General features: G+C 32.0%; 1 protein-coding gene across 4 annotated transcripts in view; it reads right to left on the bottom strand.

The window, feature by feature from the left end:
- LOC127709702 (B-cell scaffold protein with ankyrin repeats-like) overlaps positions 1-27,139 on the bottom strand; it is a 36,193-nt gene extending 9,054 nt beyond the window's left edge. For all 4 annotated transcript variants that reach the window (XM_052215350.1, XM_052215351.1, XM_052215352.1 and 1 more), the window contains exons 1-10: positions 27,033-27,139; positions 21,228-21,849; positions 18,207-18,339; positions 16,495-16,755; positions 12,344-12,543; positions 11,873-11,966; positions 10,965-11,033; positions 9,478-9,588; positions 1,287-1,606; positions 187-253 (exon numbers count right to left, since the gene is read on the bottom strand). In XM_052215350.1, coding sequence (XP_052071310.1) covers positions 187-253; positions 1,287-1,606; positions 9,478-9,588; positions 10,965-11,033; positions 11,873-11,966; positions 12,344-12,543; positions 16,495-16,755; positions 18,207-18,339; positions 21,228-21,734 — 1,762 coding nt within the window. In that variant the 5' untranslated portion in view covers positions 21,735-21,849; positions 27,033-27,139. The remainder of the gene's footprint in view (positions 1-186; positions 254-1,286; positions 1,607-9,477; positions 9,589-10,964; positions 11,034-11,872; positions 11,967-12,343; positions 12,544-16,494; positions 16,756-18,206; positions 18,340-21,227; positions 21,850-27,032) is intronic.
- Between the last annotated feature and the right edge of the window lie 512 nt (positions 27,140-27,651).

Here is a 27,651-nt window from a genome sequence, read left to right as displayed (position 1 = left end):
TTGTTTTTAAAGGTTTATTCAATAAAATGTTTCCTAAAAATTTGTTTCTTTGTTCCCAGGAAAAAGAAATTGTATATTGAAGCTTTTGAAAAGTAGTGGAGCATTTCGGTAAAAAAATCTTTTCAGTTAAAGACAAAACCATACTACATGCTATTAAACAACTGTTTATCTTCAACAAATACTTACTTGAATTACTTATAGTGCTATCCCGTCCTGGGGTGTGTGTCTTACCATCCCTGCCGACAGAAGGATGCTTAAAATATAATTATCTTGAGTTAAAACATTTAAGAAACTGTTTGAACAGAGATATGTCTCGCCTTTTTGTTATTTTGATAGTAAAATGCAAATGTTGAAATTTAAATAGCAGTATTTTAACATGTGAGTTGTGCATAATATTCAGTCTATGAACTCTGACTAAAGGTACAGGGCCAAAAAATCTCCATGGAAATGAGATATACCAATGCTAAAACATATGCTTACCAAATGTCATTGACCTACCACTACTGGTTCCCCAATAACCTACCTAATCACAAACTAATACATGAAAACTAAGCAAAAGTTTCAAAGTCAATAGACCAGGACTGAGGGGGCGGGGCAAAATAATTACCATGGAAATGAGATATGCCAATGCTTATATAACTGCATCAACAAATCGTGATTTATTTTGTTTAATTACAAACTTTTTTTTAATCTCCTTGGAAATGAGATGTTCCAATGCTAATACAACTGCATACCAAATATCATTTATCTACCACTTGTGGTTCCCCATAAACTGACTTAATCACAAACTAATACATGTAAACTAAGCAAAAGTTTCAAAGTCAATAGACCAGGACTATAATTACCATTGAAATGAGATATGCCAATGCTTATATAAACTGCATACCAAATATCATTGACCTACCACTAGTGGTTCCCCACAAAACTGACCTAATAACAAAGTAAAACATTGTCGACGACGCCGTCGCCGGAAAGAGCATTCCTATGTCTCGCCTTTTGACTCCGTCAAGGCGAAACAAAACCACATACAACACAAACATCTTGTAACAGACATATTATCTCACAGCATCAATTTTCCCTGATTTATAATAAGTAAAAAAAATCCCCGAAAAATACAGATACTTCTCCATTGTAATTGAATTAATAAAGTAGCTGTAGACATATGTAAGGTTGATATGAGACGGATGTAAAATTTATGAATCATTTTACAACAACTGAATAGAAAAATCAATGTTTCATGAAAATTAATACAATTTCTAATTCAAGACTAAATATTTCTATCTTACCGTGATTTGCATTACATATATTTCCTCTGCTTGAGTTTTTTTTCTTGGAGAAACTTTCTGTTTTAATTTGGTAAAAATACTTTGTCGCTGTTGCAGTTGCTTTTCCGGTTTAAAGACTGTTTGGTACTGGTTTCTGAGTTCTTCAATTGCCTGTTGTCGCTCTTTCAGCGATTTCGATTGGGCAGCCTTATTTCTATCCACCCACGAAGAATACAGCCTTTCAGCTTCGTCTACTGTAAACTCACCATTCTTCACGGCATTGCCAATTTCTATTAGTTCATCATGAGTTGAAGATCCTAATGTTGATGCTGTTTGAATAGCTATTTTAACAGATGGATAACAAAATCAGGCAAACAAAGTATTTATTCTGAAATGTATTACAATTGCACTATAAAGGCTTCCAACAATAACGTTGAAATACTTTATTTGAAAGGCATCTTTCACATACTTATCATATTCAAATTAAATTCAAGAATTTAGCTGTCTTCAAAAGTTAATAAATTAATTAAAACATCATTCTGTTCATGCTTAAACAAATAGTTTTTCACTCAAATCAAGTAATTGGATTTTTCACAATAATTATTGATCGGGCTAGTAATTTTTGTTAATGATTAGTAAAAACGGGTAATTAGTGGAAATTTCAATTGGGCAGTTTTAATAATTTTGAGAAGTCATATTTGTATTTCAAATAATAAGTTATAACAAGTAATATTTTAAGAGATTCCAACTAATATCGTTTTGATAACGTTTAGTTGATTGAAGCAATGTTAATATTCATTTTAAATAATTAAAAGTATTTTCATAAGTATTCATAAGTAATAACGAGTCATATTACAAACAGTCCGAAGTAATAACCCAATTAAATGTGAGCAATTGACAGTAAAAGTGTAGCCTTTTGATTAGGTCCATACCGATGAAAGTATATAGACTTAGGAAGCAATCCGAAATACATGTTGCTTTCCGTGCCAGTACTCTTTTAGTGCATTTGTCCCTTCTAAATATGCATGTGAAAATGAAAATGTGCAAGTCTTTCGTTCACCTAAGCATTGTTAAAAATTTCTAGGTCAAATCTTAATGATTTCCTGCCATTCTTTGATGCAGTTAACCGAAATCAAACGACAACTTGATTCTGTTTGGCTGAACTTCCCTTCCCAATCAACCTCAAATAAAATACGAAATATTTATAGTTTTGTGTAGTGATATAAAGCCATATAGTCAATACCTATCTATTTCAAGTAAGACATAGACAAAAAATGTTTTTATGATAAAAATATGATTAACATATAGCTGCTTTCCAATAATTTTAAATTCTAATAATCCAAAATAAATACAAGTAATCATTTAATTTATTCAATGTAATTACTAAGTAGTCGAAAGAAATAAAAAATGTGTACTTTATGTACTTCCAAGTCATATTTTTTTGGAAATTGCAAGTAATCTAAAACTTGTGAACATCACTGGCACCTGCATGTAATTAAGGTAGGAAGTTAGTTTTCAATGTTAATTGCCTACACGTGTGTACAACTACTTATTGTATGTGTCCTGACATCAATACTCTCAATAGATGTTCGTTCACCTGAAAACCCACCTGATCAAAGTACTCCATTACCTAGTTTCTCTATGTTTGAATTCAGGTTTGTTTAGTTGCAATCTATTTTATAAACATAAATGCTTGATTGTACTTTTGAATTGAACATACATTTTCAATTTTGATTAATAAAATAAGTCATCTTAAAAACACATTCATGATCACAATAATCTCGTATGTTCCAGTGTTACAATGTGTATTTATTCAATACAGTACATATTTTCTAACTCTAACAATTCATTTAGACCGCAAGGCAATGACATAGAAAGAAAACAATATTTGTCATTAGAAAGGGTTCTTAAATAACGAAAAGTGTAATTTTGGCTTTACCATGTGAATACATAATAGTGATTCCTCGCTCATTCGATGAGGGTAAATCCATGAAAGGCCTTTGGATGCATGAAATTTTAAAAGTTATTTTCAAATACTAGTCAATACCCCTGCTGGTTGGTGGTCTATTAGTTCTCGATTGGATCAGCATGTCAGTAGTCAGTGATTAGGTACTGACATGATTTATAACATACTATTCTAAAATTTCTCGTTGACGAATTACGAAAACAATTAAAGAAACTAACTTTCCAATTCCATCAAGCTAAGTTGACCTTAGATGAATTTAGCCATACTTTTTAGGTCCCGTTTGTTCATATCGCTCCGAACGTGTCCACGTATTTATACATCTCTATCTTTCAAATGTTTTGGTTTTAGTGTTCTTGATTAATGTAAACCCAGAAAGCGCTTCGGGCGCACAAAAGGAGAAGATATGATGATAAGATTCTTTTTACCCTTGAATTCGAAAATCCAAAAGAATTATAAATCAACCAGATACTACCCTTAAGCTGCTCATATAACTTTAGACTGTCGGACATCAGTATTTATATTTTTGAATTATGGCTTTTATATTGCGGCTTCAAACGTTTTACATTTAGTGCAAAACATCAAAACTGACAACATAGCCTCATTTTGAAATAAGCGACAGCTTGACCCAAAACGATACTATACTACAAATTTTATTTGACATATTTACAAAATATGTGCGAAATATCTTCCTGGGTCAAGCTGTTGCTCATACATATTTTTTGTCCAAAAACTTTGCGTGTAATGGCAGTTTTTAGTCAAATACGTAAATTTCGTTATGTTTCTGACGTCATTGTGACATCGCAAGGGACCTTTTTGCACTAAAGTATTCAGATTATACATGTTACATTATCGAGTTTGTTTATCAATAAAATAAACATATATTAAAAGGTTTAAAATTTAGCTTTTTTGCAATTTCAGGGACCAAATAATAGCTCTTATCATACCGCCTCCTTTATGAGGTATTGATTTTTTAAATATCCCTGTTTTGTCTTCACTTTTCTCTGTTTGGCTACATCGGAAAAGTCATTTCTCTCTAATATTCTGAAGTATGGAGACCCCTGATAAATTTTCATGGAAAGATTATAAGATGATGAAACCGAGCATGCAAACATGGCCCCAACAAAATAACCGCGACGAAAGCAAGTTCTACTGAAGGGTGAGCAGTTTCTGTATCATGCTAGACATTAGCATGTTTCATTAGAAGGTCATGCTCGGGACGGAAGGAAAGGAGGAAGGTCAGTTGTCTTTCAGAAAACTAAAGACCTCAACCTTGTGGCCAATACTAGTATGCTCCTGTTTTTGAGATGTTTTTGTATAATAAAGAAAACAATATTTTTGAAACTATCTGAAATAAATTTTCTATGATTTGATTCTGAGAGGGCAAATGTGTTTGACATTACATGCATTGGTAAAAACATTTAGGGTACCAACTAACTTGCAACAGATGCCCAAATCGACAATAATGAAAAATATTTCTTATACAAACATTAAAAAGCAGATAAAACAAAAAAGGACCATAAGTAAAGCCAAACTCGGACAAGGGATCAGAGGTATGTATGAGAAAGATACATTCTTTAATTTAAAGATTTCAAACATTTTCAATACATTGCATCACTATCTGACATTATAAGATTACAAATCACTTGCCATGGTATTCTATATTTGGCATGTCATTTAGGAAAAGAAGTATACAATGAGACACCATAAAGCAACGAGTTACTTATACTGCAAACAGCTATCAATCCAAGTGGAAATGAAATGTGAATGATATAAATTCATATTATAAGTAGTAAAATGACCAAGTAAAGTTGTAGTCACTATTAGTAAACTCCAAGTAATTACCTAAGCTAAATCAAGTTAAATGATCTAGTAATCATTAAAAACCAAACGAAGTAATAAGGAATTTTTTTTGTAGTAATCAAAAGTTGTATCAGTCACTTGAAAACTTGCATGTTAAGGACAAGTAAGTCATTGTTAGAATATTTCAAAGTAATACATTTACTAAATATGTTTTTTGAATGCATTCGTGGTCGATCCAGTCTGTAGTCGTAATTTCAGTAGCTATTCGTTTTAACCCATATTTTAAAACTGGTTTGACATTTGCTAGTTCAATCTTACAATACGGTATAATTTCAGATCAGACGACTATACTGGTATTTAAAGATATAAGACCGCAAAATATCACACTAGTTGAGACACCGACATGTCGAATCGATGAATTTGTGATAGTGACCGTTTGAATGTCCGTTAGGTATCCTTCGCCTCTCTTTCCTATATGAGTTCTGCTTCATATGATAAAATGGAGAATGGAAATGGGGAATGCGTCAAAGAGACAACAACCTAACCAAATAGCATAAAACAGCCAAAGGCCACAAATGAGTCTTCAACACAGCGAAAAAATCCCGCACCCGGAAGCTGGCTTCAGCTGGCCACTTAACAAAAATGTGTACTAGTTCAGTGAAAATGGACGTCACACTAAACTCCGAGGCATATAAATGAACTAAAATTTAAAAAAACGTACAAGACTAACAAAGGCCAGAGTTTGGACAGGCGCAAAAATGCGGCTGGGTTAAACATGTTTTGTGAGATCTCAACCCTCCTCCTATACCTCTGGCCAATGTAGAATAAACAAACACACAGTAATACGCACAGTAAAGCTCAGTTTAAAAGAAGTCCGAGTCCAATGTCAGAATAGGTAACAGAAGAAACTTAGCAAAATGACAATGATACATAAATTAACAATGGACTACTAGCTGTTACTGACATGCCAGCTCCAGACCTCAATTAAACTGATTGAAAGATTATGTCTTCATCATTTGAAAATTAAGCACAATCCCTCCCATTAGAGGTTTAGTATCATTCCATCATAAATTATATGAGAAGAACATAACCCGTATCATGCCAATAACTGGTTTTAGAAAAAATGTGTTTATTTCCGATGCAAACACCCGATGAGTGAATCAATATTAATTCCAAAATATGCAATCTTCAATGACCTGACAACAGTATAGTAACTATATCACTTCTGAATAAGTCTTTTTAAAGGTTTGGTTAGCTATTGATGTTAATGACGACATTTTTGTGCTTTGTATAGAATATTACCATAAAAGAGTATTAAAACAAATCGGTCAGTAGATGTACACAATAAGTACCCATTGGTATGCTGAAATATCCATCCTCCAAATTAACAAATATGTTGTCGATCAAAAAGTCCAGAATTTTGATGAATTCGTCTTCTGTGTATTTGTTGTGGGAATCAGTGTGAATCTTCACAAAGTAGTTTTTTTCATGACCCTAATCAAGAAATTCGTATCTACGATTCTCAATTTTGTCTCGCTTGCGACGAAAGTCGCAAATGCGATACATAATGTGAAGGCGGCACCGTCGACAACGTAAACTTTGTGGATAAAGCTTTATATTTCCAAAGATAGAAGGTATGGATTAATCATATATGCAGACGTTTAGAGATGCCTTATGTTACGAAATTTCGGGATGTCACATGTCTACTGTCATTGACCTCATTTCCATGGTTTAGTAACTGCTTGAAAAAAAATGTAGATTTTTTTGTAAAGTGAAATACTCACTTATTATGAATAAAAGGATAATTATATTTGGTATACCGGTATGGGAACCTTGCAAGGTCTACATACCCGTCGATAGGTCAACTATATATCGTCTACGGAAAGATCTGAAAGTGTACATATCCGGTTGGAAGGTTTCATCTGACCTTAACTTCATTGTGATGGTTCATTGGTCACTGTTTTTTAATTTTTATTTTATCTTTTTGTCAGGTATTCTAAGCAATGAGGTCACTGTATTTGATGCATGGAATGATTGTAAGGTGTACATGTCAGTCTGGCAGGTTCCATTTAACCTTGGCCTCATTTTTAAGGTTCATTGGTCAGAAACCCATGTTCTCGTTGACCATCGTAAATTTTGAATGAGCTTTTGAAAAATTGGACCTTTTAGCCGACTTTGTATGTCAAAAATTTTGTCCGAGGAAGATATTGACATCAAATTCACCGCCTGTAAGTATGGAACTATTGCTATCACAAGATAATATTTGCAGAGAAAATGAACAATGTAAGATCAACGTTCACCCCTCAGGATCAGTTATGTTTCTGAGAATAAACTTAAATTGTCCATTTCAATACAGCAAGGATTGGTTTGTTATTTTTGCTCTTTTTTGGAAACGCAAGATTTTCCAGTATTTTCTTTGAGGAAATGATTTTAAAACTAGCTGACTTCGAAGTCTATAATACTTCTTAGAAATATGAATTTTTACCTTTTAACATGTTTATAATGAAATGAGTTAGTTATCAACTATTTGGCGCGTAAAATGTGGATGAAATGGATATTTGGGGCAAAACGGGTTCCATTCTATTTTCTATTTGAGATGAATGCTTTGGAAATTTTAGAAATCAAACAATTATGTCATTGGACACCTTTTTATCAGCAAGTCATTAAATTGGTTTCAGGGAGTGAAAACATGTCTTTTTCTTTTCCGTCGAATTCGACTTACAAATATAAAATCAACACGAGTTGAATTAATGTATACTTAGAATAATAAAACACTGTAGGCAATTGTCACTTTTCAACATAAGCAATAAGACGAGCATAGAATTTCTCCCTGTCCGATTTGACCCATATGCTGCACACATATTGGCTTTAGACATGTTTGTCGGCGGCATTATAAGACACTTATTTTGAAACTATACCCATGGATGAATTAGACCAAATTTGGTTCAACTGTTTAAGTGGGATCATGTTTAAACATGATTTATAACAAACTTTTCTAAATTTGTCCGTTTATAGATTTTGAAATTATAAAGAAACTAAGGTTTCAACTCCCTCAGGCAAAGTTGACCTTAGATGAATTTGGCTATTTGTTTTAGGTATTTTTGTCGTATAGCTCTTCAACTGTTTCGGTACTTATACATCTCTCGGATTTCAAATGTTTGGCATTGAACGTTCCTTATGAAGGTAATCCAGAAAAGCGCTTCGGACGCATGGAATTATTAAACGTGTTGTTTCCAATTTTTTAAAGATGTGTTCAATTGTATCCATACAAATGTGACAGTAAAAATTTCGGTTGAACTTTTAACCTACCATGTGAAAAATATGAACTAATGAGGAAGATACTAGAGGGATATTCAAACTCACAAGTCGACGACAAACCTACAATGCCATTGTAAAAAACCCAAACCCAAGCCAAAACAACGAAAAAAAAACAGACATTAAACAAAACAAAACAAAAGACTTAGCAACACAAACCCCACCTGTGTCACCCGTCGTGTTACCCATTTAAGTACAAAATAGGTGAAAATTCTAATTCAGTAATGTCACATACGAGGAAAAGTGGATGGGACTATGGTACCGATAATTAAAACATATCCGTCATCATCTGTTAAACAGATATTCCATAACGGTCAAACTTGTGATGATATCTGTAAAATTTTCGAAGAGATAACTTCAACTTCATCACTTACGCACTTGGTTTAATAGCTTTATTGTACTCAGTATCCCTCTCTCATATCTTTTGTCGTAAAGTTTTGTTCTCGACAGACCCTCATTGTCAATTTCTAGATGAAAGTCAAGACATCAGGCACACTTAACTGTATATGTATGGTTTATTCAATAAAGCATGAATCCTACATTAAGTCCGACATATAATTGCTTCCGTCAAAAGTCAGGAACCTAGTCTGTTGTTGTCTTCGTTGATATCTTATCTTGTCCATTTAAGAAATGTGTGTTAATGGCATTGTGATCTTAAAAACCATCTGGTTGCCCGATCAAGAACCGCGTAGATTCGGGAGGCCCCTCATGGGGGTGTCCAAGTAATCACATAATCACAATTTTTTTGCCAATATAATCACATAATCATTATTTTTTTTTTTAAACAAGATAATCAAATAATCAAAAATACAGTCCTTGATTATCAAATAATCAAATAATCATGAAATATTTGGTCTCGTAATCAAATAATCACTATAAAAACGTCCAAGTAATCACATAATCAAAAACCCATGAGAAGGCTCATTCGGAAAAGGGGGAGGGGGGTGGTATTTGGAACTTGAAATACAGTAGAGAAACTGTTGTTAAATTTGTATTTTGATCTAAAGTTGTCTTTTTGTTTTATTGTGATGTTTGGTTAATACATCACTGATACATACCCTACATGGTTGATACTTTAAAACTATTCGTAAAAGTATTATTTTATTTGCAAAGCAACACCAAGGTACTCACGCTTAGAACTTATACCCATGAATTCGTCTGGTTTCATTCCACCATATTTTTCTTCTTCTTCTGTTGGTTCAGGAGGGAGAGGAACAGATCGTATTGGTCTTGGCAAAGTCACTGGAATAATTAAGACATATTACACAGTTACACATTTACACATTACACATTTGAAGATCAATTAACATTTGTTTAGAATAATGGTTTTACAGAAAAATTTCGACTTATTATTTGGTGTATTGCATTTTAAAGTCATTAGGTTTTGTTTTAACTTTACAGTTTCTTCAGTTTCTTCATTGCACATTTGCCGTTTGTAACAATTTTCCGAGCTTATAGTATCCCTTGAGTTAATTTACTACATGTTCATTTTTAGTTTTGTTTTTAATGAATTCGTGTTGTTCTTGACTTAGTTTTTTAAAGAGTTGTTTTTCTTAATATGTTATTTTCAATGTGTGTTGTGTTGCTACCGATAACATTCATGTCTATCTTTTGTCCTGAAAACTTGTTTCCGTTTCGAAATTTGATATTCGGCTAAGTAGATATTAAGGATAAGAGAATGTACATCTGTAAATTTTTATGAATTTAGTGATGTCTTACTTATAGTTAGAAAATAGACATTCAGCGTTGAATAACATTAAACAGTGTCACAAACTGTTCAATAATTACATGAACATGGATTTTCTACCGAAGGAATGGATTACCTTAGCTGTATTTGGCAAGACCTTTTGGAATTTTGGGTCCTCAATGCTCTTTAACTTCGTACTTTATTTTGTCATTTTAACTTTTTTAATTCGAGCGTCATTGATGAGTCTTTTGTAAACGAGACGTGCGTCTGGCGAACTATAATGAGTATATATATGGCCCGCGGAAAATCATAGTTTGTTTAATTAACCTGTTTCACTAATGATATGGTCATAATCATAAATTAACCGTTTACAAAACTTTGATTTTTTCGAAATACTAAGGATTTTCTACCCAAGAAATAGATTACCTTAGCTTTATTTGGCAAAACCTTTCGGAATATTGGGTCGTCAATGCTCTTCAACTTCGTACTTTATTTGGTCTTTTTTTTAATTTTTTTGATTCGAGCGTCACTGATGAGTCTTTTGTAGAGTTGAATAATGAAATAACACTACAGTTGAATTACAGTTTCAGCTACTAATTCCAGTATTTTGGTTTAAATATCGAGTTAGTATTCGCGTTTCATTAATACATGTCTGTGTAATCATGGGAACACTCAAACAAAACAGAATCCATCAAGAGTTTTGCAATAATACCACATCTTCTTATTTTTATATCAACTAAACAGTTCGGTAAAAATTAAATGAGTAGTTTAACAATGTGTGTAAATGTTTTGATAATCTCTTAATACATAATATGTTGAACACATTGTTAACGTATCTGTTTTGTTTGAATTTCCAATTATAAACCACTACAAAATCGATAATTATTCATCAAATTCATGTCAAGTTAACTTGAAAACGGAAAAAACTTACAGGATTTTTCCTCTAATTGAATTTTTTCTTGTGTTGGTATGTTTTTAAAACTTTTGCTTCTAGAGTTATCTACAATAGATACATAAAATATTCGAGAGATAATCATTGTTACGTTGAAAAATGTGTCTTCAAATTTTTAATTGAATATTACCGTTTCGCTTGTAACAAATAAATAAGTACATTTTTTCAATTGAAACTTTCATAATTCAGACAAATTCGTTAGATAAAATCAGCTGTTTATGAAAAAATATTAGCTTTAAATTTCGGTTTAATTATAAGAAATTGGAACTTCATATTACTATATTACACTATTTTCTTTCAAATTAGTTAACTGTCACACTACAGTATTTGGTGAATACCACTGCCTGTTAAGTGTTCATTACAAAACAAAGGGTTTTTCAAGTGTGATTTGTTTTGCCTCCCTTTTATATGTTTGAGGTATATTCACAGGGATATGGGCTCATATTTCCTGTCATTTGTTTTATATCTCCTGAGCCGTTTGACGAATATAAGTACATATCCCCTGTGAAGCCTTACAAACAAATATATTATACTGGAGTGTCCTGATTGCAATAAAAATTACCATCCTGGTCTCCGTTTTTGGTCACATTTTGGGCCCATATACCCTGTAAAGGTAACCTATCAAATTGCAGGATTAGCCGGAATATTTAACTCCAGTATAATATTCTATTATTGCCTCCCTACTTTATTCTTTGTCTCCATATTGTATGTTTTTATCTCCGCATTATATCGTATTGGCTCCCTTTGATGTCTTATCATTTTTTTATTGTTCATTTCGTTTTTATTACAGGAAATTTTATGAAGTTTCAAAAACCTTCATTATTAAAGAAACATAATTCATGCTTTTAGAAATGTTTCTTAACATGATAACAATATTTCCTCTTTACCTATTGCCTGATTCCTAGCTCTTTCTAGCTCTTCTTGGTTAGAATAGTTGTTATCCATAGCCAAATGGATATAATCAACCATAGTTTGAGTTTCCTGAAAGATAGTGATATCAACATTTTGGCCATGGTTGACTCATGGTTATAATATTCAAAAACTAAAAAGTACCACACATTCATGATTCCCTGTCTAAATAAATATATATGTATGCTTTATGTACACATCTCCTGATGATTGTAGATTTTTTGTTTTCGCAAATGCGTATTTTATAAAGTGATATATGTAATTTTATTTCTTTTACAGATTTTGTAAAATTTCATTTCAACGAAAATCTTTATAGTTTCATGAACACACAGGACATTCAATCGTATATTCAAATTAAAGTTGAATCCGCTTCGAACAATATGTTTACGAATTGTGTTTTCCATTAACGACTGCATACAGCGTAAACTTCAAATCAATGACAAACTTACAAAATGTGTTCTCATATGTTCAGCTAGGTCTACGTGACCATTCAATTCCGCAAGATCAGCCGGGTCGTGACCGTCTTTATTTTCTATCTGAAAGGCGGCACTAGATCCAGGGGTATCTAAGATATTGCATGTCAAATCCTCTAAGCCATGTTTGGCAGCAAAATGTAGTAATGTTGGTATTTCCTGGTCACTTTCGATTACTGTTGATAGTATAAATAATACCTCATGTAAATAAATAAACATTATGTCATAGTGATAACAAGCTGAAAAGATACGTTATCAAGATATACTGGTATGTTCCACTCAAAAGGTTGAAATTCCCACGTAGAAAGTCAAATGCGGTGTGTTCCTTGAATAACTTTATTTTGACAATGCAATATGTTTAAAAGTTTTTAAACAGATAACAAACAATGTCTAAATTCTAAAATCTATGAAATGTGAACAGCCTTAGATACATGTCAACAGAACACTAAATGAGAAAATTCAAGTGTACAAAAAAAAACATTTAAAAAAAACAAAGAAGTTGAAACTTGAAAAATATGAGCATGAAGTGCAGAAAAAATCCTAAAACGAATCATAAGTCATTATTTATTGAAACTACAATAGCGAAATCATAACAGATTTAATTGAAAAAAAGATACACAAACAACATATAAAAATAGATTTATAAACAATAAGGCAACGAAAGCAAATACACTTATAAAAGAACAGGACTCAAAAATATATAAAAAGAACTGGTACACGTAAATAAATCAGCATCTTCATACAATTACACAAAAACCAAATCAGCAAATAATAATGTCAAAAACAAAACTACTCGAATAACCAGGGAAATATAACAGGTATAACAGATATAAAACAAGGTGAAAATCAAAAAAAAAAAAAAGAACACACAACAAACGTACGTGTATAGTAGTAACAACAAAGAAAGCAATTTAGACACACAACAAAGAAGACAATAAGGGTGAGCAAATAATAATAATAATTAACATAGTAATAATTTTATTAAAACAAATATATAGGAGAGGAAGATCAAGGACAAGTGTACTAAGAGCAAAACAATAATTAAAAAAAACGATGTCCAAGCAAATAAGAAAAATATCATATATATACAAAAACATAAAAAAGAAATAAATGTAAACAAGAAAGGTAAGCACAAAAAAACCAATAACACATATTAATGTGACGAAATAGGTATACAATCCCCTCCCAAAAAAACCAAACTTGTTCAGCAACAACAAAGAATAAAATAACATTAAGCTACTTAAAACCTAAACAAGATTAACAATGAAATAGGTGTTAGATTAGTATATCAGTTCTCAAGAAGACGATATAAATACTTGTTCCAAAGGTCCAAAAGAGAGGCGAAAGATACCAAAGGGACATTCAAACTCATAATTTGAAAACAAACTGACAACGGCATGGCTAAAAAAGAAAAAGACCAACAGACAAACAACAGTACACAAAACACAACATAGAAAAATAAAGAGTAAGCAACACGAACACCACCAAAAACTGGGGGTTATCTCAGGTGCTCCAGAAGGGCAAGCAGATCTTGCTCCACATGTGACACCCGTCGTGTTGCTCATGTTAGTACAAACTCGGTAATAAGTCTAATTCGGTAGGTCACATTTTAGGAAAAGGGGACGAGATTGTAGTTACGACAATTGGAACATATCCGCTGTCATCTGTGAAACGGATATTCCATAACGGTCAACCAACTCTTGATGGCGTCGTTAAAATTTACGAAGGGATGATTTAAACTTCCCAACTTGGAACTCTTCGTTTAATTCCTTCCTGTGAGCAGCAACCCTCTATCAAGGAAATCATGATAGGAAATAAAATCTCTGAAATATCGTATCAACTGGGAGATATATACTCCATATGCAGGCGCTGCTGGAATGTCGCTACATAGAAATGGAAAGTTCACAATTGGGAAACTGACATCATCTCTTTTGTCGAGTTTTGTTTTCAACTGACCCTCATTGTCAATTTCTAGATGTAAGTCAAGATATGAGGCAGACTTAACTGTATCTGTTGCATCCTTTATCGCAAGTTCGATGGGATAAGTGCGTTCAACATAGTCACCAAATTTTGAATTATTTAGTGAGAGAACATCATCTATTTAGCAAGTAAAGTTAAAGGATGCTGCTAACTTCTTTTCTTTCTTCCTAAGAAGTTCCTGTATGAAGTCAGCTTCAAATGAATAAAGAATGAAGAAATCAAGCATCTTGATAATGTCATTTTCAGTGAATTTTTTATTTGAATGAGAGTGATTTTTACGAAGTACGATTGTGAAACTAAATACCTGCTGTCAACATTTAAATATGGACAACAAATGGGTTTTAAATAGAGGACAGTTCTCAAAATGACATTTCTGTATATTCTACTATTGCTCTTATGCAAAACTAAGCCACCAGCAACTGGATACACTATGAGCTGATGAGTTAACAAGTAAATACCAGCAGCTCATCAGTTGCATCCAGTTTATACTAACTTTTTAAAACACTTTAAACCGAAACTTATATTTAAAGGGGCATTATGTACGATTCAGGCAAACCATTAAACTATTATTCCTTTTTGTTTCAAACATTAACAAAAGCGGAATATTGATATAATATTTCGGTATTAGCAGTCAGTTTGGTTACATTTTGTCAAATGTAACCCCAAAACATTGCTGATGTATTTATACTATTGGCTTACAGTTCAAAACTTCAACCTCATTTCAATTCATATTCATGCGACCTTTGTTGGAAATTGGATACACATGTGAGCATGTACAGTGATTGGAATGAAAATCAGTTGAAAAATCGAAACTAAGGGAGACAGCAGCAGGAAGACCGATTTTGTTGATTGATTCGAAAAACTGAAAAACCAGTCATATACAGGTTATGACTAAGTGATTAACATTTAATTTATAAGTTTTTATATATGAAATGAGATCAAACAGAACTAACGTAAAGAAAATCGACCTTATATTGTTGCATGTGCTTACCTATACAAAAATAAGAAGATGTATGATTGCCAATGAGACATTTCTCCACCAGTGATCAAATAACGTAGAAGTTAGCAACTGTCTATTACCTGTCTATTTGCATTTAATCTTTACCTGCCTGTTAATATTTATAACTATAATGGGGTCGCATGCCTCTCTTTTGTCGATTGAGTCACACGAAACGTAGATACTTATAACGATTCCAGACAGTGTATATTGTTTTCTATGGAACCTGAGTTACGTTGTAGTAAATACTAAATCAATTTTGAGAGTTTGAATACATTCGGTGAGCACAAATATGGTAGCAAATGCCCTTTGAAAGAATAGAGTACGACAACTTTAATTTGATAGAGTCATTTTCGCTTTCCATTTTTGAATAACAAAACAAGGGAAAAGATAGAAAATTTCTCAAATTCCATAATCTTTTTATACATAAATCTATTTTTTTCAAATTTATACCACATCACTCATTTAACATAACATATAATATTAAATTTACCATATGAAAGCCAGGTTGTACAAATTTACAATGAAAAAAAAGATTGAGAGACACTAGTTTTCACATAAGGATGAATTAACATAATGTCATCTTTAATTTATGTTTGATGAGGTATGTATACTTTCATTAAAAAACAGCCTCATAAACATGAAGAAATCCTTTTTCATATGATTTAATATAGCAAAGACTTAACCAGTCATTCTGCTTACTTTTTGAGTTCATCTCAATATATTCGACGGGCGAAGCACTTGAGTCGACTCACCCTTTTTTTTATCTATCATATTCACGTAGCTCAATCCTGAGTTTTTTGTATGATGTTTTGTGAACTATTTTTCACTTTTCGTCGATTTGCTTTTGGTGTTGGTTTTGTCTTTTCTTCATATTAATGATTTTTTAAATATCATAATCACGTAGCTCAATCCTGAGTACTTTGTGTGATTTTTTTGTGAACTGTGTTTGATTTTTCTTATATTATCTTTCGGTAATGGTTTTGTCTTATCTTCAACTTGATTTCTAATCGCAACTTTGGTATCATCTATTCATAGTTTATTTTGTTTGTTGGTATTCTGGAATATAATATTTCCAAATGTTGTCAAAGGGTCAATAAATCAACTTCTTATATAACTAAACATAGTAATTAGATACACAAAAACTCACGTTCTTGAAAGGGCATGTCCTGAGCCTGCACTTTCATCAGTTCAGCCAAGGTTCCATCGCTAGGAATACTCTTGTCGAATAGATCTAACAATTTACTATCAAGTACTTGTTTTTCATTAGCATCCACGCCTAATACTTGTGATAAAAAGTCTAAACATTCGTATGCAGCTAGATTAGGCTTCACAATTTTCAGAACACAATCCGCTGTTTTTTCACTATCACATAATAACGATATCCGTACGTCTCCGGATTTTGGTAATGCTGAAAAAAGACTTTAATTGTGATTTGTGTTATTTAAGTTATCGTCACTTCTTGTCTAGATTCGGGGAGATTTAGACAATTGTAAAGTGTTGAAGGCCGTATCGTCGCGATATAGCCATTTTGAGCTGAGGTGGCGTAAAACAACCACCAATCAATCAATCAATCTAACAATTGAAAGCCGTATGTTGAATAAGATCGCTTGTTTTCTCTTTTGAATTCTTTCACATTTTGTAATTCTTATGCCTTTTGATAGCTTACTATACCATATATGAATAACTCATTATTGAAGGCCATTCATTGTCTTTAGCAGATAGTCGTCTCATTGGCAATCATACCACATCTGCTTATAATTAAAGTTACCGAAAGCAAGCTCAAATTATTTAAGGACGTTAAATAAATATTAATTTATTCATTTATATATCTTTGTTATTATCATTCATTTAATTTTCAGGTATTACTAGTACTACGTTTGTATATGTTCCAACGTCACTTTATCGGCGAATAACATTCCATAAGATGGTCGGGCAGACCGAAACGTCCTGAAAGTAGGAACAAGGTTTTATACTCGAATTTAAGAGAGGAATCCACTACTGCCACTTCTTCCTAAAACACCAGTACATAACGCCTAAAAAAGGGGTTCAATTTAAGGGACATTATTCAATATTTCTTAATTAAAATTATTATCATGATTATTCCATGTTAGTATATTATTTTAGGTTTTATTTGTTAATTTTAAATATTAAATGTTGAATAAAACAACGTATCACTTAAACAAATGTAGAAAATTATACACACCGTGGAATGCGTCACCTGTTATCTAATTAAGAAATAACTAAAATGTATATATTCATGGAGCGAAACATCACGTGCAACCCGAAAAAAAGGTTATTTTTTAAAATTGATATGGACTACCCTTAAAGTCATGTGCTTTAAGATGTAAATTCCTTGAATAAAACAATGACTTCTTTTATTTTGGTTAATATGTGATTTAATTGGTTTTTGAAAAAAATGATATTCACCTTGATGGTTGTCCTCCGTGGATATTTTTTTTAATGTAAATTTGTGGTTTAATTGACTTTTTACACGAAAATGAATTCCTGTGACAAATCTTTGAGGGATACATATGAAATGAAATGAAACGAAACGTAGCGAAATGTAATGAAATAAAATGATTTTCTTGGTTATTACATATATGCATTACACGACCCTTTTCGTAAATCACCTGTGATGGAATTTAGTAACGAATTTGGCATTGTGTACAAATGTGAAAGATTCATTTTAATAAATACATCCGTCTTTTTTCTGCAGGAAATTTTCTGATATCTTTTTTCATGTTTTTGTTTAAACATAGATTTAATGTCGAGATGTATATCATTTTAATTTAAAACCGGTGTTGGTGATATTGATAACATATGATGCACTTGATTGTTCAAATAAAACAATGTACTTACATGGAACGCGGAAAAGATATGTAGTTTCATTGATTGATTCTTTTGCATCAACTATCTTATCAAATTCGTTGAACATGACCTGAACAGTACCACTTGGTGGTTTCTGGAATATAATCGCAACATGCTCGTTTGCCTGCAACAAAAACAGATTTAGCTAAAGATACAATCATTATGTTCCAACGGCTCCTTCTAATGTCGTGCATATTTCTCAGTTGATTAAAACTCGTGTTTTGTAGTGCTGTTTTAGAATTCAATGACCATACAATATCGATTTATAAAACTTGAACAGGATGCATATTATAATCAAATGGATCAACACATCTTTTTTCTAAATCTTGACGAATACACAATTGTTATAGAAATATGACCCATCTTAAGTAATGTAATAAGGAATAGCCTTTCCCAATCAGAGTTTTAAAGTAATATCATTTATCAAGAGTTAGTTTGGTAAAAGCCATATTTGGTCCCGAAATTAAAGTCCGTTCTTTTAAGATAAAAGAGATTCAAGTTGATTAATAGACATATGTATGAAAGTGAAATAGAACTAAACACTAAACAAATAGAGTCCATTTTTCTCTTTTCTTTCTATTTTATCACACGATTATTCTCTATTCTTGATTAGACGGCGTAAAGTAAACATCCATCAACCAATAATCATTTTCCCCTTCTCTCTATACTTTATTTCTTTGATCCATTATTCTCCAATCTGTAAACCCAATCCAGACCCTCATAATATGCACATGATCGTTTTCTTAATTGTTGTTAATTCATGCACACGAAAGACAAACTTTGAAGCCTTGTACTTCACAGTATTTACTTACATTACAAAAAGGAAGTATCACTTTAAATCAACTAGATTTGAATCGTAGACCAATCGAGAAAAGAGACATTGGTTTGATATATTTGAAACACCATTCCGGAAATAACTATATATCAAGGATAAAGCGCATTTATGGTCTTAATCCTTACAATTATTAGAAGGTCTTCCACAATTAACCGGACTTATTAAATTGACAAGATCAAGTCTGCAGACCAAGAATTAATGTTAAAGGAGCACTGTTTGAAACGAGGAAAACGAAATTACACTGCAAACTAAACAATTTTTTCGGCGGAAATAACTGATGAAATAAAACAGAAAGCTATTATTCAGATTAAATTTTTACACAATTACACGGAAATCACAAAATGAATCAATTGTGTATGTTGGACTTTGGACTTTCGTCTCATTACAGGAACCCTTTTTTGAGACTTATGTTGGCAATCTAGCTAGATGTCTGACACTTTTTGACTTGTTGGACGGTCATTTATATTTTTCCGTAATGATCAAAGGAGATTAATGGTTTGATAGAATAACCGAATAGTTACATTAAACATTACTACTTTTTTGCAACATATCCGCATTTTGACAATTTTTGTCCCATCGACGGTGCTCGAAACCAAATTAATGAAATTCCACAACATAATAGAAACGTTTAACAGCTGTAATAATCGAAAAAGAAAACAAGTGTTACCATAACCCTAAGAAGGAATAAGAGCTACATGTACGCATGAAGTAGATAAATTCCCTAATTACTGAGGATTTTCTATAACAGGAATAGATTATCTTAGCTGTATTTGGCAAAGCCTTTTGGAATTTAAGATCCTCAATGCTCTTCAACTTCGTAATTTATATTGCCCTTTTAACTTTTTTGATACGCGCGTCTGGCGTACAATATTTGAAGCTGGTATCTATGATGAGTTTATACACAACCACTGAGTCGAAGCCATTGCTTGGATGTTTACTCCCCGAGGTTATTACCAGCCCAGTAGTCAGCACTTCTTTGTTGACATGAGTAATCATTGATATGATCATAATTATGAATTGAAAAAGAGGGACGAAAGATACCAGAGGGACATTCAAACTCATAGATCGAAAACAAACTGACAACGCCATGACCAAAAATAAAAAGACAAACAGACAAATAATAGCACAGATGACACAACATAGAAAACTAAAGTCTAAGCAACACGAACCCCACAAAAAACTGGGGGTGATCTCAGGTGCTCCGGGAGGGTAAGCAGATCCTGCTCCACATGTGGCACCCGTTGTGTTGCTTATGTTATTACAAATCCGGTAAATAGTCTAATTCGGTAGGTCACATTCGTGAAAAAGGAAGGGTATTGTAGTTACGACATAAGGAACATATCCGATATCATCTGTGAAACGGTTATTCCATAACGGTCAACCAACTCGTGATGGCGTCCGTACAATTTACGAAGGGATGATTTCAACTTCACCATTTGGAACTCTTGTGTGTAACTGTGTAACTTTGAATTTTTCAAAAAACTGAGGATTTTCTACCTAAGGTATAGATTACCTTAACTGTATTTGGTAAAACCTTTTAGAATTTTTGATGCTCTTCAACATCGTACTTTATTTGGCCTTTAAACTTTTTTAATTCGAGCGTGTCAGGTGTACAAAATAATAAGTCTTGTACACGTATCTTTTATGAGTTTTTTTTTTGACACTTATGGTATAAGCTGTCATATTGACCGAATTGTGTTCACTTGGTACTTATGGCATGAGCTGATATGTTAACTGATTAGTGTTCACTTGATACTTATGGCATAAGCTTTCATGTTGAGTGATTTTTGATCATTTGATACGTTGTGCTTTATGTTTTTAGTGTTATCTCTAAATTTTTAAAGACTTATCATAAAAATGTGATGTTTGTCTCATTCAAAACTCATTCTGTTAATCTACTTCATTTTTGAGACATAACGAAAAAGAATTGATATGGTATTTCAATTCATAACACAAAATCACTATGCGCTATTGCTTGTTCCTAATCGGAAACGTTAGTTATTGTCCTTCCACGGTTGGATAATGCATTTAATTTTGCAAGTGAATTTGATACCACCCTTGTATTATAGACTGTTTTTCTTTAACGCTTTCGAAGAATCATATGCTATCAAAGTAGACAAAACATTAATATACTAAATTGCCTTAAAAGCAGCAAAGGTTGAAAAATGCACAATTACCTTGTATACACAGTTTGGGAAAATTTTAGCGGATCTCTTCGATTTTCTTAATAATCTTTTCTTTGGTAAAGGCTTCACTGTGGGTTGGGGCACGCGAGACTGTTCCTCAAGAACATCAAAAATACTCGCTATAGTTTCAGTACATTCCTGTTTAGTTTCAAGATTCTGAAATAGTTTCCAACTTTTTGGGTCAACTGCTAATGCTGTTTGTAAGCGTGATATATCATCATTTTCCACGTAATACTGCAGACAAATTATGCACGGATGATTCACCAATATTTTTTGAAATCTTTCTATTTCCGACTCGTTGTCAAAGAATTCTATCATACAAGGACTGCATAGTACTACTACCAATTTGTATGTAGATAATTCTGTCAAATCAGCAATCTCTCCGATGTTTTGAAAGTTTATCTTTAATTCTAAATTTCCTTTAAGAAATAACTCCTTAAGGTATTCCGCAAAGTCTTCGACATCTTCACAGTTTAAAAGAACACAAATGTCTTTCATTTTTACTTCCTTAAAATGAACATCATATTACTTAGCGCAGCAGCATTTTAATAAACATTGTACTCCTTCTTCTTTTTTACATCACACTCTTACACAAACATGATGTGTTTTTTTTCTGTAATAGAAGGTATGATTAAGCATCATTTCAAAATATCTGTAATTCAGAATATCATATGAGGTTATGTTTGTAGTATACATAAATATAAATCGCTCTTTACTAGACATTGTCCCTTAATAAAAAAAAAACGGTAGGCATTACAGTAAAACGTTCTGAAATCCATGAGAAGGTTATTTTCATGCACGTAAATAACTTATTGTTAACGATTAGTATTATACAATTGTGTTCAATCATTTAATTACAGGGCGATTTTTTTCACTGTTTTCTGCTTTAAAATTCTAAACTATATAAAAATAAGAAGATGTGGTATGATTGCCAATGAGACAACTCTCCACAAGAGACCAAATGGCACAGAAATTAACAACTATAGGTCACCGTACGACCTTCAACAATGAGCAAGTTTATTCTGGATATTTCACAAGATCTCCTCTATAATATCCTTTTCACATTTTACACTTTTTCCCTGTATGCTGGTATTGGGTATTCAGCTTATTCGTAATACATGAAACAGAATCAGTTGAAGATTCTGGCTGGCCTCGTTTTTTCAGGATCTTCAGAACTTAGCAGATATATTCCTTTGATATGTTTTTCAATTCGTTGGTGTCGATCGGATATTTAAAATGACCGTAAGTGGAGGCTAGCTGAAATAGGAAACAAGTGGAAAATAACAGTTTCGGTTTCTTTATCAAGTTCAGAAAGAGAGAAAAAAAACCATGCAGGTATGATGTAAGGAAGTTATAATGACTGATGTTACTTTACAAACTTTCCAGTTAAAGGTCAGCTACAAGAACCACTGAATTGATTGAAACGAGATAAAGATCATTTACAAGTGTTTATACATACCAATTAAAAATTTTAAACGGTTGCAAAATTGACATTGAAGGGGCACGTTTTTCTCAAATACAGATGATGTGAGATAAAAAGAAAACATGAAGGAAAGTTAAACAGAAGACACTTGACACTAACTGTTAGGTTGGTGCCTCTGAATGGGCCAAGAGGCACACAAGCAACAAGATGGTCATATTTGTCCAAAGATTTTTTTTTAAGAGCAACCAATAAACGGATTGTACTGAAATTTGCCACATGTCCCTTTGTAGGTCTGTGCTATAAGTGCTGTTGAAATTTACAATCGCCCCCTCCGTAGGTCTAAGTTAACATTGTATAGTTTGTTTGAGTTTTATACATCCCCAAAAATATATAATAAAAAATCCTAATTTTATATGTGGTAGCTGAATTTGCACCTCGTTTTTTTGTTATCGTGAAACGAACTCAGGTTTGCCATATTTTTTTGTCAATTGATTAAAAAGTTTCCTATTAGCTCATTATAATTAATATGTTTTTCACAATCTTATCTATACAGAGGGGATATAGTTTATGACAATCCAACTATACAGAGTTTATGACAACAACAGCCATTTAATTTACAATAGAAGTGCCAATCAGTCAATATAGAATTGAATAATGTTTTCGTAACACTGCATTCAATTCTTAGATTTACAGATTTTCGAAATAAAAAAGATATACTAGTATGTTACAACATTTTGAATCTGAACGTAAAACTTTGAACACAAAACTTAAACAGAAATTGTCTAGCGAGATGAAAGCAGCATCATTCCAAGCGAAATCAATTATACGTCATATAGCTGAAATTGGCAAAGTGAAGATGTCGATTTCAAAGTAGTAATTAGGAAAATATTTGTTAAATTTTCAGTAACTATTATACATTTATATCATATGATGATATAGCTATTTTTTATGTATATTTATATCAATTATTCATATTTAGAAGATATACTGTCAACTACCTTCGTATATTGAACACCTACTGTAAATATGATCTCCTTTGATATTAAGACTATAATAAAAGTCTATGTTGTTTAGAATCATGGATTGAACACCTGACAATTTGCAGTCATTTTCAGTGTATGCACTTCGATCTAGACTGTGTTAATAAAAATTTTACCAAACTTATACCAAATGGACATCTTATTTTTATATCTGTTTTTATCAAGTTTAGCAAATACTCGGAAAGTAGATGTAAGAGTTTGTATACAACAGAGATAAAGATAAATATATAGTGCAACATAAACAACGTAATTTAAAAATCTAAATTTTCTAATAATTTATTTTTTCGAAGATTGTATACACTCAAACGGACAATAACTAATGACAAGGTCACTGATCACATCGGGCAATATTAGTTCAGGCTATAACGACAAGGTCGCTGATCACATCGGGCAATATTAGTACAGGCTATAATATTTCGTTTGACTTCTATAAATCTTTAAAAAATGATTATTAAAAATCAGATTTTGAAATAACGTTCTTTATTTCGTAGTATATATTTATCTTTGTAAAAAAAAATGCTCATACACTGTTAGTTTAAAGGTCTAAGTAATTATAAACAACAATTCCATGAAAGGATAACTTTAAAAAATCTAAAAGTTAAAACGTTTACGATGATAAATCGTTTAACACGGAAAACAAAATACACAGTGAGTGCGTTGTATGTTATATATAGGTGTTGTTCAAACTAAAACAGGAAATGAATTTTCTACTCTCTTTTTAAATGCAAATGTCAAACCTTTAAATGATGATTACAGAACTTGCATTGAGTTAATAATCAAAGAGAAAAACCATTTTGTGAGCCAGACATTTGATTTTGCTAAAAATCAAATTATTTTGCTTTAGACAAAATTATCTGTCAAAAAAGAGACAATGTTAATGTTTTTATGAGCTGTTTCAACATTTTCTTCATGAACACAGTTAAACTAATAGGACTTGTCTTTGCGACTAACTGTAGTTGATAACTTTCAATCTAGTTTTTTTGAATTTTCAGAGCGAGCAGAAATAAGAAAATTCATAAATAATTTCGTAGACAGGGAATTGGTAATGGATTTAAGAACACAAGAAAAAGTGACAGCTTTGCTCTACATCGACTATCTATCTATATTGAGAAAACTATTAATGTAACAAATGATTTTCACAATAACTGTAACTAATGAAATAAGAAATTTAAAAAAAAAATTTCAACATCATGTATTCTTTATGGAAATCCAAGGTGTCTTGTGTAGAAATGTAATGAATAAGTAAGCCAAGCTGAAAATTTTGGTAAATGTGATTTAGTCAATACAGTGGTCAATAGTTTTTGAAGATATCAAGCTCGAAGTGGTGGGAATCCAGGATTTTCAAATGGGCGGAGATGCCATCTGAAAGGTTTGCCTATAAGGAGGGAAAATATACTGAAAAAACTCATCATAGATTCTACGATTATTTTTTTTTTCGCAAGACGCATGAAACGTTTCGTCTACGAAATACTCATCAGTGAATCTCGAATCAAAAAAATTAAAACAGCAAAATAAAGTACGAAATTGAAAAGCATTGAGGACCCAAACTTCTTAAATAATTTTCCAAGTACAGATTTTAGTTTGTAATTATGGCCATATCAATGATAATTCATGTCAACACAGAAATGCTGACTACTGGACTGATGATACCCTCAGGGAGGTAACCTCCACCACCAGTGGTTGTAAATAAACTCATCATAGATACCATGGACCATGTCAATAAAAGTATCCTAGGATATGTCCTCAGATATGTCTTAAGACATTATTTAGGATGGTATTAGGACGTGTCTGAGAACTGTCTTAGGATGTGAACAAAGCTATCTAAGGACAGTTCTTACTACGCTTGTCATAAGACCACCCGAACACATTTATGTAATTAATAAAAATATGTAGAGAATCAATTGAAATATATTTCAATGTATTTCAGTATATCTATAAAGGCAGAGTTGTATCTTTGATGAAGAAGAAATAAATTAACGCAAAATAAAGATTTAATATAATACTAATAGATCTGTTATTGTACATTATATATATATATTACAAATGATAAATAAATTTCATACAGCAACTAAACTTAATGTCACAAAATTTTGTTAGAGGCTATTATCGTGCAATTTAAAATATGTAAAATAGTTTTGTCCTTAGTTCCAATCGATTTCATTACATGTATTGAATCAGCCTTTAATTAGTTCGAAAACAAAACAAATTTTTACTGAAACCAAAGATCAAATGTTTTCCACATTTCAATTATTGTATTTCCATTTGATCAGGTGCAAAAAATGTTGCTAATATTGATAAAATTTTAAGCTTCAAAAAAGGGCAGCACGAATTAGTGTAAATGAGCGTAACGATATGACATCATCAAACATACTTTTTGGATGCCCATTTCAGATTATTTCGTATTAGAAAAGAAATGTTAGTTCTTCACCAAATGACTCAAGAATATCTCAATGTATTTAGATATTTGAAACAGGTTAGTTCTATTACATTTGTTTTTTGGTTCCAAAAACTAGAATTTTTTTTTTTTAATTTTATACGTTATGTTTTATATATGTATATGATGCTGCGGCTCTTTTCACAAAATATCTGAAGAGTAAAAATACGCATAAGTCATACACATTTCAGTATAACTTACTTTGTTGTTTTTATTTCGACTTAGGACATCGTAACTTTTAGGACTATCCTAAGACACCTATGTATATATCCTAACTTTAGGACCAAATTTAGGACATATCGTATATTTTGAGACTTTTGTTAACCCGACTTAGGACTAAGACGTGTCCTACGACCATCCTAAGACACGTCCTAGTCCTAAGACAGCTTCGCTGACACGGGCACAGAAGATCAGTGACACTCGAATAAAAAAATAGTTAAAAAGGCCGAAATTACAATTGTCCAGCCATCTAGGTCCCTGGGACGATCGATAGTAAACCGTGATTGTAACTCTGGTAATATATGCAATCATACCAATGCCCCCAAATGCCTCCAATTATTTTGATCATAGTAAACCATAACATAACAAATGACCATAACTTTTTTTGTTTATCTTAAGTATAACAGACTGAAAAGCTTCCTTCTACTAGAACACAACCATATGTAATGTACGGCAGACTATTAGTATGTGACAGTTTTCTTTATTTATCAATCTCAGGTAAATTTATTTGTCAAAGTTAGGTACTATCTAGGTGATGTGAATCATTCACTTTAAATACACATGTAAAGAGATTAGTTTGACGTCGACTTATTGTGTTGTGTGTATAAGTGTACTATTTAGTTTGACCTTATCTAATATTGCTCACAAAGTTAAATTATGTTTTAAATAAGAAAACTCACCATAAACGCTAAATTCAGACAGTAAATAATTTCCATCTAGACATGAAGTAGCTTGCATGTTTTTTTCTTATTGAAACACAAACGAGGAAGTAAGAGATATGTGTCACATGAGTAAGGGAACGGAAGGTACACTTCATTCATAAACATGTTAAAGAAAACGATGTACAATTCGTTGTATTGTAGCGTTATTTCTTGGAAAAAAAATTTTGCAATGGGCATGTAGTTTATTTTGCGTAGGTCAAACTCTAATGGATGCTATTCTAATAGAAAATTAAAATTTACATAAAACTCTGGATCATATAAAAACAAAAATCAAAACCAAGAATAAATACTCTCGATCTACCATGCATGCTTATTGGTTTGATTAACTTGAACGACGATCTGTTCACAAAAAAGAAAGATAGTTTTAGATATATTCTAACATAAAATTCTTGAAGATAAGTTACATAAACTCATCTCTTATTTGATATTTTATACAAATCGGTACACGTTCACAATACTAGATGTGTATGTCATTACAGTCAGTCTAAAGTCCGTTTAATAATAAATAGCTTGACAAATTTAAAATACTTAACGTTACTGGTAATACCGTCCATTTTTTGTCTATCATTCATTCTTC

The sequence above is a fragment of the Mytilus californianus genome, unplaced genomic scaffold, assembly GCF_021869535.1.
Source record: "Mytilus californianus isolate M0D057914Y unplaced genomic scaffold, xbMytCali1.0.p SCAF_7, whole genome shotgun sequence".
Lineage (NCBI taxonomy): Eukaryota > Metazoa > Mollusca > Bivalvia > Mytilida > Mytilidae > Mytilus > Mytilus californianus.
Note: the sequence above shows the minus strand (reverse complement) of the source record. Positions and strands in the feature narration are given on the sequence as shown.